General features: G+C 43.8%; 1 protein-coding gene across 2 annotated transcripts in view; it reads left to right on the top strand.

Moving 5' to 3' along the window:
• Positions 1-13,088, top strand: part of CARPA (Carbonic anhydrase-related protein A) — a 238,089-nt gene that overhangs the window by 216,634 nt on the left and 8,367 nt on the right. For both annotated transcript variants that reach the window (XM_071665915.1, XM_071665914.1), the window contains 2 exons: positions 8,319-8,540; positions 13,073-13,088. The exon at positions 13,073-13,088 is cut by the window's right edge and continues 162 nt beyond it. In XM_071665915.1, coding sequence (XP_071522016.1) covers positions 8,319-8,540; positions 13,073-13,088 — 238 coding nt within the window. The remainder of the gene's footprint in view (positions 1-8,318; positions 8,541-13,072) is intronic.

The following is a 13,088-nucleotide window of genomic DNA, read 5'->3' as shown; positions in this document are numbered from 1 at the left end:
ACATTACACGTAGGTTTCATTATTATTATTATTATTATTATTATTATTATTATTATTATTATTATTATCATCATCTCTATCACTATTATTTCTATGTTAGCTGGAACCCTACTCAAAGCCACTCCATTTATTATATATATTCCTATGAGTCCACGGGGAAAATGAAACACGATAAGTTCCCAAGTGCACTTTCGTGTAATAATCACATCATCAGGGGTGACACAAGAGAGATATATAACAGTCAGTTGATATACATCGAAGAGACGAAGCTAGGACGCCATTTGGTAAACATGCGATTATATATATATATATATATATATATGGGGAACATGTTCTAAAATAACCCATCAAAAGATTATCATAACACGTACATGACTTATAAAAGATTATCAATCCTGACTGAACTACACTTCTTGATTCTAGCCAGAAAAGAGGAAAAAAAATATATATATGAATATTGTTTCATTCACCCGCTCGACAAAGCTATGTCGAGAACCGAAATTGAAGACGAAAAAAAAAGAAAACCTAGTCCCACATATTTTGCCACGACTGCTCGTTAAGTTGTGCGTCATATTGCCCTTGAACAAACGCTGGGGAATCTATTAAAGAACTCATTGTAATGAAAAAAAATATAAATGATAATAATATTGCATTTTTAAGTATGGGGGTATAAGCCAATTCGAAAATTACTGCCACAGTCCGAAGATGTATGTTACGAGGGCAGAACACACCGAAAACGAAATATATACACAAGGGGTATGCAAAGGACTGTGAGGGTCATTTTAAGTGGAAAAGGAATGTGAGGGTCAATTCAAGTGGGAAAGGAATGTGAGGTTCATTTTAAGTGGGAATGTGAGGGTCATTTTAAGTGGAAAAGGAATGTGAGGGTCATTCTAAGTGGGAAAGGAATGTGAGGTTCATTTCAAGTGGGAAAGGAATGTGAGGGGTCATTTTAAGTGGGAAAGGAATGTGAGGGTCATTTTAAGTGGAAAAGGAATGTGAGGGTCATTCTAAGTGGGAAAGAAATGTGAGGGTCATTCTAAATGGGAAAGGAATGTGAGGGTCATTTCAAGCGGGAGAGAAATGTAAGGAGGAATATATTCAGTGTGTATAGTCTCTCTCTCTCTCTCTCTCTCTCTCTCTCTCTCTCTCTCTCTCTCTCTCTTTCTCTCTCTCTCTCTCTCTCTGGCAGGCTAGGGTAACAAAGGGGGTGTTTTACCAGTAAACGAGGTCATTAAGGGGTGCTGGAAGGGTCACAGTTGGCAGGGAAGGGTTGTGCCTAACAGCTATATCATGGATTATTTTCGCTGGGAGGTTATGGATGACCCAACTTGGGTCAAAGGTTGTCTGGTTCCCATTACTGGTTTTGCTTTCACGTATTAGCGTGACTTGACCTAAAGGTTTCTTATATATATATATATATATATATATATATATATATATATATATATATATTCCATGTGTGGCGAGGTGGCGATGGGAATGAATAAAGGCAGACAGTGTGAATTGTGTGCATGGGTATATATGTATGTGTCTGTGTGTGTATATATATGTGTACATTGAGATGTACAAGTATGTATATTTGCGTGTGTGGACGTGTGTGTATATACATGTGTATGGGGGTGGGTTGGGCCATTTCTTTCGTCTGTTTCCTTGCGCTACCTCGCAAAAGCGGGAGACAGCGACAAAGCAAAATAAAAAAAAAAAAAATATATATATATATATATATATATATATATATATATATATATATATATATATATATATATATATATCGCCGTTTCTCGAGTAAGCGAGGATTCGCCAGGAATAGACGAAGAGAGGCCACATCAGCTCACATCCACTCTGTCACATGTAATGCATCGAAACCACAGCTCCCTATCGACATCCAGGCCCCATAGACCTTTCTATGGTTTACCCCGGGGGTTTCACATGCCCTGTTTTAGTCCACTGATAGAACGTTGACCCAAGTATACCACATTGTTCTAATTCACCCTCTCCCGAGCGCTTCTTTCACCCTCCTCCATGTTCAGGCACCGATTGCTCAAAATCCTTTTTCATTCCATCCTTTCATCTCATATTTGGTCTCCCCATTCTCCTTGTTCCCTCCACCTCTGACACAGAGGATAAATGTTGAGGGGGACGTAGACAGCTGGAGGGATGTCTGATCACTATCTTGTGGAGGCGAGGGTGAAGATTTGTAGTGTTTTTGAAAATGAAAGAGAGAATGTTGGGGGGGAGAAGAGAGTGGTGAGAGTAAGTGAGCTTGGGAAGGAAACTTGTGTGACGAATTACCAGGAGAGATTGAGTGTAGAATGGCAAAAGGTGAGAGCAAATGACGCGAGGGGAGTGGGTGAGGAAAGGGATGTATTTCGGGAAGCAGTGATGACATGTCCAAGAGATGCATGTGGCATGAGAAAGGTGGGAGGTGGGCAGATTAGAAAGGGTAGTGAGTGGTGGGATGAAGAAGTAAAGTGGTTAGGGTAGATTAGAAAGGGTAGTGAGTGGTGGGATGATGAAGTAAAGTGGGTAGGGTAGATTAGAAAGGGTAGTGAGTGGTGGGATGAAGAAGCAAAGTTGTTAGGGGAAGAGAAAAGAGAAGCGTTTGCACGATATGCTTACAACGAAGGAGTGCAAATGATTGGGAGATGTATAAGAGAAAGCAGCAGGAGGTAAGAGGAGGATGAATGGATTGAAAAAGAGGGTAAACGAGAGTTGGGGTGAGAGAGTACCATCAAACTTTAGGAGAATAAAATGATGCTATGGAAGGAGGTAGATAACGTGCCTAAGACAAGAGAACAAATGGAAACATCGGGTCATGGGTCATACCAGTAGGCGGACGTGCATGTAGCGCTGCATGCTTATTGTTTGTAACTCGACGCTGACATATCCACAAGCTCCTGAAGATGATCTGATGTATATATATATATATATATATATATATATATATATATATATATATATATATATATATATATATATATATCCTCATACTTCCTTCGTGTCTCTCTGAATCATTGCTGCTGGCCACGCAACCAGCCAATCAAACTATTAACAGTCTCTCTTTTGCCCACCAGAGGGATTCACCGTTTGTTCTGTAAACAAGCGAGACACACACACACACACACACACACACACGAGAGGCACAAATGTCAATCAAGAACGCTGGCCCACGCCACCTTCCACAGGAAAGAAGACGCAAGACAAATTGAACTTGCGTGGCTTTTCGTATCATATATTCAGCACTGGGTTGGCATGCATGATTCAAGCGCGCGCGCGAATGTGTGTGTGTGTGTGTGTGTGTGTGTGTGTGTGTGTGTGTGTGTGAGTGTATATGTATGTGTGCGTGTTTGTCTGTGTGTGTCGAAATTAGACGAATGTATATTACGTTTTTATGTATATATATCATAGATTTAGCAAGTATACGTGTTGGTCATACGCCTGTATAAATGTATACCCTTCCTCCGTAGCTGTAGAACCCTACACTTCCTTACTATACATCAAATGGCCTAATTTTGTATGGCATGATGGCATACATACAAGGAGGTACGGGAGGAAGATATAAGTGACTAGAAAATGTACTTATGGTCACTTGCTGAATCTGGTATATAGGGTATTGGATCCCCTTCAATCATCAAGGAAAGGGTATTGGATTCTACTTTTTCTCCTTATTCATCTTTCTTTCGTTTTTTTTTTTTTTTTCGTTATCAAGGTTGATCACGAAATTATTATTATTGTGATATCAGATCCGCCAGTCATATCTGGCACCTGCTGTGTTGCGCTGGATAGCAGAAATTACTCTTGCTATAGCTAGCGGTGAATGCTATATTCTGGTAGAAATTACTGTTGCTATAGCTAGCGGTGAATGCTATATTCTGGTAGAAATTACTGTTGCTATAGCTATCGGTGAATGCTATATTCTGGTAGAAATTACTGTTGCTATAGCTAGCGGTGAATGCTATATTCTGGTAGAAATTACTGTTGCTATAGCTAGCGGTGAATGCTATATTTAGGTAGAAATTACTGTTGCTATAGCTAGCGGTGAATGCTATATTTTGGTAGAAATTACTGTTGCCATAGCTAGCGGTGAATGCTATATTTTGGTAGAAATTACTGTTGCTATAGCTAGCGGTGAATGCTATATTTTGGTAGAAATTACCGTTGCTATAGCTACGTTTCATGCTAGATTTTAGTTCCCATACCTAGCTGTGATTGCTACCACGCCTAGCGGTGACTGCTGCTATACTTAGCAATGATTGCTACCATATCTATCAATGATTGCTACCATACCATAATGCTACATGTAGCAAGGATAGCAGTGTTTCTAGAGGTCACAGCGAAGGTCAGAGTTCACGCTCTGTCTGAAGCTGTGTGACTGCACCGTGTTATCATCCAAGCTGTTGAGTATATATGTAACATTAGCATGAGAAGACATACGTGTTCGGTATGTATGTATGTATGTATGCATGTATGTAGTATGAATATACGTATGTAGTATGAATATATGTATGTATGTACGTATGTATGTATGTATGTATGTATGTAGTATGAATGTCCGTATGTATGTAATATGAGTATGTGTATGTATGTATGTAGTTTAATAGTATGTATGCATTTATGATGTATGTAGTATGTATGTATATGTGTACATATGTATGCATGTCCGTATGTAAGTATGGATGCACTGACGTATGTATATATGTATGTAGGTACATATGCAGATGTGCAGCGACGAAGGCTTCCTCATGGTGCCACACAATATGTACAGACACCTTGAGCATATTTACTAAGAACTCTACTAGACCCACACAGACACATATTCTGGGAGAAGAATCTACTTCAGGTAGACCTGTGTTGGTATACGCTCGCCATTTCCCGCGTGAGCGAAGTAGCTCCAAGAACAGACGACAGAGCCTGAGAGGGGAGAGTTCCTCACTTGGCTCCTTGCTCTGTTCTTTTATTGGGGAGTAATACAGGAGGGGAGGATTTCTAGGTCCTCCCGCTCCCACCCATCCCCCTTTTAGTCGCCTTCTACGACACGCAGGGAATATACTTGTATTTTTGTATACCTACGTGCACACCGACGTTATGGACGCAGACAAATATACACAAAGAAACCTCGATCGATGGTAATGCTATCCCACCATGGGGGGATGGGAGGGATGTGACTGAGGGAGTGGAGGGGAGGGTAAGATTTTCTTAACAGACACGAAGTTAATTCAAATGAATGTTAAATGTACGTCTTACACGACATCGCTGCATTAACAGACAAAACCAGGGTGTCAGAACTAATATACATACATACATATATATATATATATATATATATATATATATATATATATATATATATATATATATATATATACATAAACCATAACCATGATAGGGTGAGAGAGAGGCATGGTGATAAACAGAGAATGTACGCGACAGCAGAAGAGGGTGTACTGAAATGGTTTGGACAAATGGAGAGGATGAGTGAGGAGAGGTTCAACAAGAGAATATACATTTCTGGCGTGGAGGGAACGGGGAAGAAGGGGAAAACGAAAAGGACGTTGAAAGATGGAGATAAAAACATGCTTTGAAGGTTCAGAGCCTGTATATGGAGGATGGTGTGAGATGTATATGGGATAGAGCGAATTGGAGGTATGTTGCATACGGGGAGCGACATGTTATCATTAGGTTGAAACAGGGCATAGGAAGAGGTCATAGGAAACCACATGAGAGTTTTAGAGAGGATATGAACGACTGAATGCCATCCCTTCGTCTGTTCCTGGCGCCACCTCGCTAACGCAGGAAACGGCTACTAATATATTGATGATAAACGCATCCATGCAAACGAATTGACATGATCGTATGCATACACAGACATGCACTAGCATACGCACAAACGTACACAAACACACATAAACACACACACACAAACACACACACACACACACACACACACACAAGAACCCAGAAACGCACACTGACACAGACACCCACCCACACACACGACACACACACACACACACACACACACACACACACACCCTTGTCGGTACATAGACAATGAACCCGGTAGGATGCGTCATAATGGACACTTCTACCTTCCCTGGCAGCCATGTCAGGGTTCGGAGCCAGGTCGACATTGGGTCCGTGGGTTGAGGAGGAGGTGTCTAGCCTCTCTCTCTCTCTCTCTCTCTCTCTCTCTCTCTCTCTCTCTCTCTCTCTCTCTGGCTGGCTCTATAACGTCGCCTCCCCTCATTCTGTATAACGAAGTCTGCCGACGGGAGGGGAGTGGCATCGAATTTGCACTCCGTCAGGAGACGAAACAGAGGTAAATGGCTGACGGAGATGATAGTGTGTCGGGTGGGGAAACCAACGCCATCTTGCGTGTCCATAATTTGCCCTCCCCCCCCATCCTTACACACACACACACACACACACACACACACACACACACACACACACATCTCACGTAAGGAACGTGAGAGGGGGTTTCACTTGGTTATAGGTTAAGTCAGGTTTTTAGGTTTGGTTAGGCTTTAGTTTAAGTTAGGTTTTAGGCTTTAGGTTTGGTTAGGTTTTAAGAAGGACACTAAAAAAAAAAAAAGGCTGAGAAAGAAGGGGGAATGTATATGAATATCTAGGGTATGGTGAAAGGAGTGGTGAGAGTAAGGAAGACTAAAGTGTGCGATAGAGAAAGGGAGAAGAATGTTTATATCTGTGATGATGGATGGTTTGAAGAGCTGTTGAGGGCAGGGTGTTGAAGGATCGTGGCCAGCGAGATGGTCGTGATAAACATTGCCTTATAGAGCGGTGCGTTGCGTGAACAGCTGGCCTGGTTGCTCCTTATATTGTGGTGCGTTGCGTGAGCAGCTGGCCTGGTTGCTCCTTATATTGTGGTGCGTTGCGTGAGCAGCTGGCCTGGTTGCCCCTTATATTGTGGTGCGTTGCGTGAGCAGCTGGCCTGGTTGCCCCTTATATTGTGTACATTTATGTGTCACTCGATGTATATAGTCACTTGCTGTTTGTCCCTGAGGCTACGATGTTTGTATAGCATAGTGTATATAGCGACCTGAAACCTGTCCCTGAGGGTGATATATTTATATACGACGGTGTATATAGTCACTACATGCCTGTGTCTGTGGCTAATATATTTATATAGCATTGTTTATATAGTCACTAGACGCCTGTACCTGTGGCTAATATATTTATATAGCATGGTGTATATAGTCAATAGAAGCCTGTCCCCAAGGTTCGTGTCTTTATATAGCACGATGTATATAGACACTAAACGCCCGTACCAGAGACTAATATATCACGATGTATATAGTCACGATGCCTTTACCAGAGGCTAATATGTTTATATAGCACGGCGTATATAACCTACTTTATGCCTGTATCTAAGCCAAATATATTTATGTATTATGATGTGTATTGTCCCTAGATACCTTATCCCTTAATAGATTTATATACCATGATGTATACAGTCCCTAGATACCTTACCCCTTTATAGATTTATATACCACGATGTATATAGTCCCTAGATACCTTATCCCTCAATAGATCTATATACCACGATGTATATTGTCCCTAGATACCTTATCCCTAAATAGATTTATATACCACGATGTATATAGTCCCTAGATACCTTACCCCTTTATAGATTTATATACCACGATGTATATAGTCCCTAGATACCTTATCCCTCAATAGATCTATATACCACGATGTATATAGTCCCTAGATACCTTATCCCTCAATAGATTTATATACCACGATGTATATAGTCCCGAGATACCTTACCCCTTTATAGATTTATATACCACGATGTATGTAGTCCCTAGATACTTTATCCCTCATTAGATCTATACACCACGATGCATATAGTCCCTAGATACCTTACCCCCCTTATAGATTTATATACCAAGATGTATATAGTCCCTAGATACCTTATCCCTCAATAGATCTATATACCACGATGTATATTGTCCCTAGATACCTTATCCCTCAATAGATTTATATACCACGATGTATATAGTCCCTAGATACCTTACCCCTTTATAGATTTATATACCACGATGTATATAGTCCCTAGATACCTTATCCCTCAATAGATTTATATACCACGATGTATATAGTCCCTAAATACCTTACCCCTTTATAGATTTATATACCACGATGTATATAGTCCCTAGATACCTTATCCCTCAATAGATCTATATACCACGACGTATATAGTCCCTAGATACCTTATCCCTCAATAGATTTATATACCACGATGTATATATAGTCACATGGGCGTCATCTTGTGTGTCTTCCTCCCTCAGGTTGGCGAGGTTGGGAATGACGAGGTTCGTGTCCTTTCGTCGGGGTTTGGGAAGGTCGTGTACCGGGGTCAGCGCTGGCCCATCCGCCACCTCTCCCTCGCTGGCCTCCTGCCCAGCACCTACCATTACATGACCTACGACGGCTCCACCACCCACCCCGGCTGCTGGGAGACCACTACATGGCTCATCATGAACAAACCCATCTACATCACGAAGCAGGAGGTGAGGGTGGGGGCCATGTGTGTGTGTGTGTGTCTGTGTGTGTCGCATGGAGGTGAGGTGGGGCCATATGGGTCTGTGTGTGTCGCATGGAGGTGAGGGTTGGGCCATGTCTCTGTGTCGCATGGAGGTGAGGTGGGGCCATGTGTGTGTGGGTGTCGCATGGAGGTGAGGTTGGGGCCATGAGTAATGGGTGTCGCATGGAGGTGAGGTTGGGGCCATGTGTGTGTCTGTGTATGTCGCATGGAGGTGAGGTGGGGGCCATGGGTGTGTCGCATGGAGGTGAGGTGGGGGCCATGGGTGTGTGCGTGTCGCATGGAAGTGAGATGGGGCCATGGGTAATGGGTGTCGCATGGAGGTGAGGTGGGGCCATATGGGTCTGTGTGTGTCGCATGGAGGTGAGGATGGGGCCATATGTGTCTGTGTGTGTCGCATGGAGGTGAGGTGGGGCCATGTGTGTGTCTGTGTGTCGCATGGAGGTGAGGTTGGGGCCATGGGTAATGGGTGTCGCATGGAGGTGAGGTTGGGCCATGTGTGTCTGTATGTGTCGCATGGAGGTGAGGTGGGGCCATGGGTAATGTGAGTCGCATGGAGGTGAGGTGGGGGCCATGTGTGTCTCCGTGTAGCATGGAGGTGAGGTGGGAGATTTAGATGGGGTGTATGTGTAACTTAGAAGGATTTAGATGGCTTACTCTGTCACCTGGAAGGATTTAGACGAATGTGTGTGTGTGTCATCTAGAAGGATTTAGATGGGTTTCTGTGTCACCTAAGAAGGATTTCGATGGTTGTCTGTGTCGCCTGGAAGGATTTAGACAAGTTGTCTGTGTCACCGAGGAGGAGGGAGGTGCTCGTCTGTGTCCCTTCAGGTCGTTGGTACGACCCTTGAGCACGACCCTAGAGCGTGACGGTGCGACCCTTGTGTACGATGATACGACCCTTGAACACGGTTGTCGTACCGTCGTACCCTAGGGTCGTACCATGGTGCTCAAGGGTCGTAACCTCGTGATGAAAAGGTTTATTTTTTCCCTTTCTTTCAACAGACACTAAACTTTCTCTGGTACAAATATATTTTCGTTTTCCTTCCCAAAGTTCAACATCTGTCGAGGCCAAGCCTGGCTCCACCATTCGCATATACTTTGTCTAGACGTAGAAGGTATATTCATATATATCACAGAGAAGGTATATAGTAACATAGAAGGTATACTCATATATCAACACAGAAGGTATATATTAACATAGAAGTATGCTCATTGGCGATGGAGTGAAGGAGAAACATGAGCATGCCCTTATATTAACGGAGGAGTGAAACAGAAACGGAGATGCCTGTACATGAACGGAGATAGATAGTATTGATGTTGGGTTTATCACGTGGTAGATAGCATTAATGTTGGGTTCAACGTACTGATAGATAGCAGTGATGTTGTTACTGCGTCATTTATACATCTACTAAAAAAAATCTATCATTTTCTAATGCAAAACAAATAGTGCGAATAGGGTCTGTGTGGGGGGAGGGGGGAATGAAGGGGGGTTTATGGGTAAGGGCTCCATTCCCTTCCTTCATATCTCCCCATCACCGGCACCTCCCCTTCCTTCCTTTGCCCCCTTCATCACCAACCCCCTTCCTTCCTTCCCGCCCGCGCCCCTCCCCTTCCTTCATATGCCCCTAGTCATCAACCCCCCCCCCCCCTTCCTTCCTTCCTTTCTTCCTTCCTTCCTTCATCACTGAGATGCCAAAGTTAAATCTGCTTTTTGGGAGAGTCTCTCCTGAGTGAAATTGATTAAAAAGATAACGTTGCCCAGAGGGGGAAAGGGGAAGGGGGGATTAATTTGGGTCCTGGGAGGGGCAAGAGGAGAGAGGGGAGGTGGAGAGATTAAGGGGCGTTAGGCTGGAGGTAATGGGTGATGAGCGTTAGTCAGTGGATGGGCTTAATGGGTGCTAGGTGGTTAGCTGTTCCTAGGTTAGTTTCATAAATTCGCCACTTCCTGCGTTAATGAGGTGGCGTTAAGAACAGAGGACTGAGTCTTAGAGGGTTAATCCTCCCTATATATATACATATATATATATATATATATATATATATATATATATATATTCCTATGAGTCCACGGAGAAAATGAAACACGATAAGTTCCCAAGTGCACTTTCGTGTAATAATCACGTCAGTGGAGACAAGAGAGAAATATAAAAGTCACTTGATATACAACGAAGAGACGCAGCTAGGTCTGTCTTGGACAATTGCATGTTTACCAAATGGTGTCCTAGCTACGTCTCTTCGTTGTATATCAGCTGACTGTTATATTTTTCTCTTGTGTCTCCCCTGATGATGTGATCATTACACGAAAAGGCACTTGGGAATTTATCGTGTTTCATTTTCTCCGTGGACTCTTAGGAATATCTTGATCACGCGCTAAATTGTGATCGTTTCCAATATATATATATATATATATATATATATATATATATATATATATATATATATATATAAACCTTACCATACTTTTCAAAAATCCCATTCCATTTTCTTTCAAAAGTTTCCTTTGAAAAATCTTAATCACTTACAAACTTCCGTTTTCGTTTCTACTGACTCGACCCCCCCCCCCCCCTCTCTCTCTCTCTCTCTCTCTCTCTCTCTCTCTCTCTCTCTAGACTTCGCCCGCAAAACATTTCCCCATGTTTTCTCTTCCACTTTTATGGCTTCCCTTCCTATCTCTTTTCCATCAGAGGGTGATTCATCTCTCTCTCTCTCTCTCTCTCTCTCTCTCTCTCTCTCTCTCTCTCTCTCTCTCTCTCACATTCCCTCCTTACCTGCTATTCACCTTTGAATTTTTGAACACCGTGTGTCCACTTTTGTCCGGCAATCCAAAAAAAAAAAAAAATGAAGAGAAAAAAAATGTGTGTGTGTGTGTGTGTGTGTGTGTGTGTATGTAATTAGCATTGTTCATAACAAGCTCTTAATTCGTGACGCTTCGCGTATCGGAAGGATTTAGGTTAAATCTCATGACCTGACCTCCGCCACCCCTCCACCCCCCACCCACCCCCGCTGGGGTCTTCACACAGACCCGTCTCCCACACCCCCACTCCTTCGGGTCTCCCCTCTCCCTCCAGGTCCTGTCCTCACCAGAGGTCCCTCCCTTCCCATCATTTCCTGTCCCAAAAGGCCCCCTCCCACCAGGTCTCCATCCCACCAGAGGTTCCCTCCCAGCAGGTCCTGTCCGAACAGGTCCTCCTGTCCCACTAGGTCTTGTCCACATCAGGTCCCCTCCTATCAGGTCCTGTCCCCACTAGAGGTCCCCTCCCACCAGGTCCTGTCCCCACCAGAGGTCCCCTCCCACCAGGTCCTGTTACCAGAGGTCCCCTCCCACCAGGTCCTGTCCCCACCAGAGGTCTCCTCCCACCAGGTCCTGTCCCCACTAGATGTCCCCTCCCACCAGGTCCTGTTACCAGAGGTCCCCTCCCACCAGGTCCTGTCCCCACTAGAGGTCCCCTCCCACCAGGTCCTGTCCCCACAAGAGGTCCCCTCCCACCAGGGCCTGTCCCCTCACTAGGCCCTCACCCACAGAGAAGGCTGCTGGCTTATCTGTCACGGCCGTCTGTCATCTGTTTCTATAATCGCTGGTGCTCTGCCAGTCCATTTTCCTGTGTGGTGGGTATTCAATGATGCTGTTTATATAATGTATTTCCCACAGTTTATCTGGCAGTTTGGATCGTGTCTTCGTGCACAGCTTTGCCCACAGTTTTTGGATTATGTTACTAGGATTTGGTCGCCTCTGTTGATCTAAATATCATCACTACATCTGTTAGTTATTTCCTAACATCGTACAACCATCTTACATCAATATGTTACAAATTACTCCATTAATCATCATACCATCCATTAATTATGTAATTATCAATGTCATTAAAGAAGACATTCCCAGACCATTTGCCTTATACATCAAAATCCAATCTTCAACCCATCCTCCCTCCTATATCACTCATAGCCTAACCGTTCTTTCTCTTTCCATTCTTTCCTCTCCATCGTGGTCTGCGATTGGTGGGGGGTTGCAGTTGCACGCCCCTCCTATATCACTTGTAACCTAACCACCGTTCTTTCTCTTCCCATTCTTTCCTCTCCATCGTAGTTTGCAATTGGTGGGGGGTCGCAGCTGCACGCCCCTCCTATATCACTTGTAACCTAACCACCGTTCTTTCTCTTCCCATTCTTTCCTCTCCATCGTGGTTTGCGATTGGTGGGGGTCGCAGCTGTACGCCCCTCCTATATCACTAGTAACCTAACCACCGTTCTTTCTCTTCCCATTCTTTCCTCTCCATCGTGGTTTGTGATTGGTGGGGGGTCGCAGCTGTACGCCCCTCCTATATCACTTGTAACCTAACCACCGTTCTTTCTCTTCCCATTCTTTCCTCTCCATCGTGGTTTGCGATTGGTGGGGGGGTCGCAGCTGTACGCCCCTCCTATATCACTTGTAACCTAACCGTTCTTTCTCTTTCCATTCTTTCCTCTCCATCGTGGTCTGCGATTGGTGGGGGGTCGCAGCTGTACGCCCTGCGGC

This window comes from Panulirus ornatus, chromosome 10, assembly GCF_036320965.1.
Source record: "Panulirus ornatus isolate Po-2019 chromosome 10, ASM3632096v1, whole genome shotgun sequence".
In the NCBI taxonomy this organism is placed as follows: Eukaryota; Metazoa; Arthropoda; class Malacostraca; order Decapoda; family Palinuridae; genus Panulirus; species Panulirus ornatus.
This window is presented reverse-complemented; position numbering and strand designations above follow the sequence as displayed.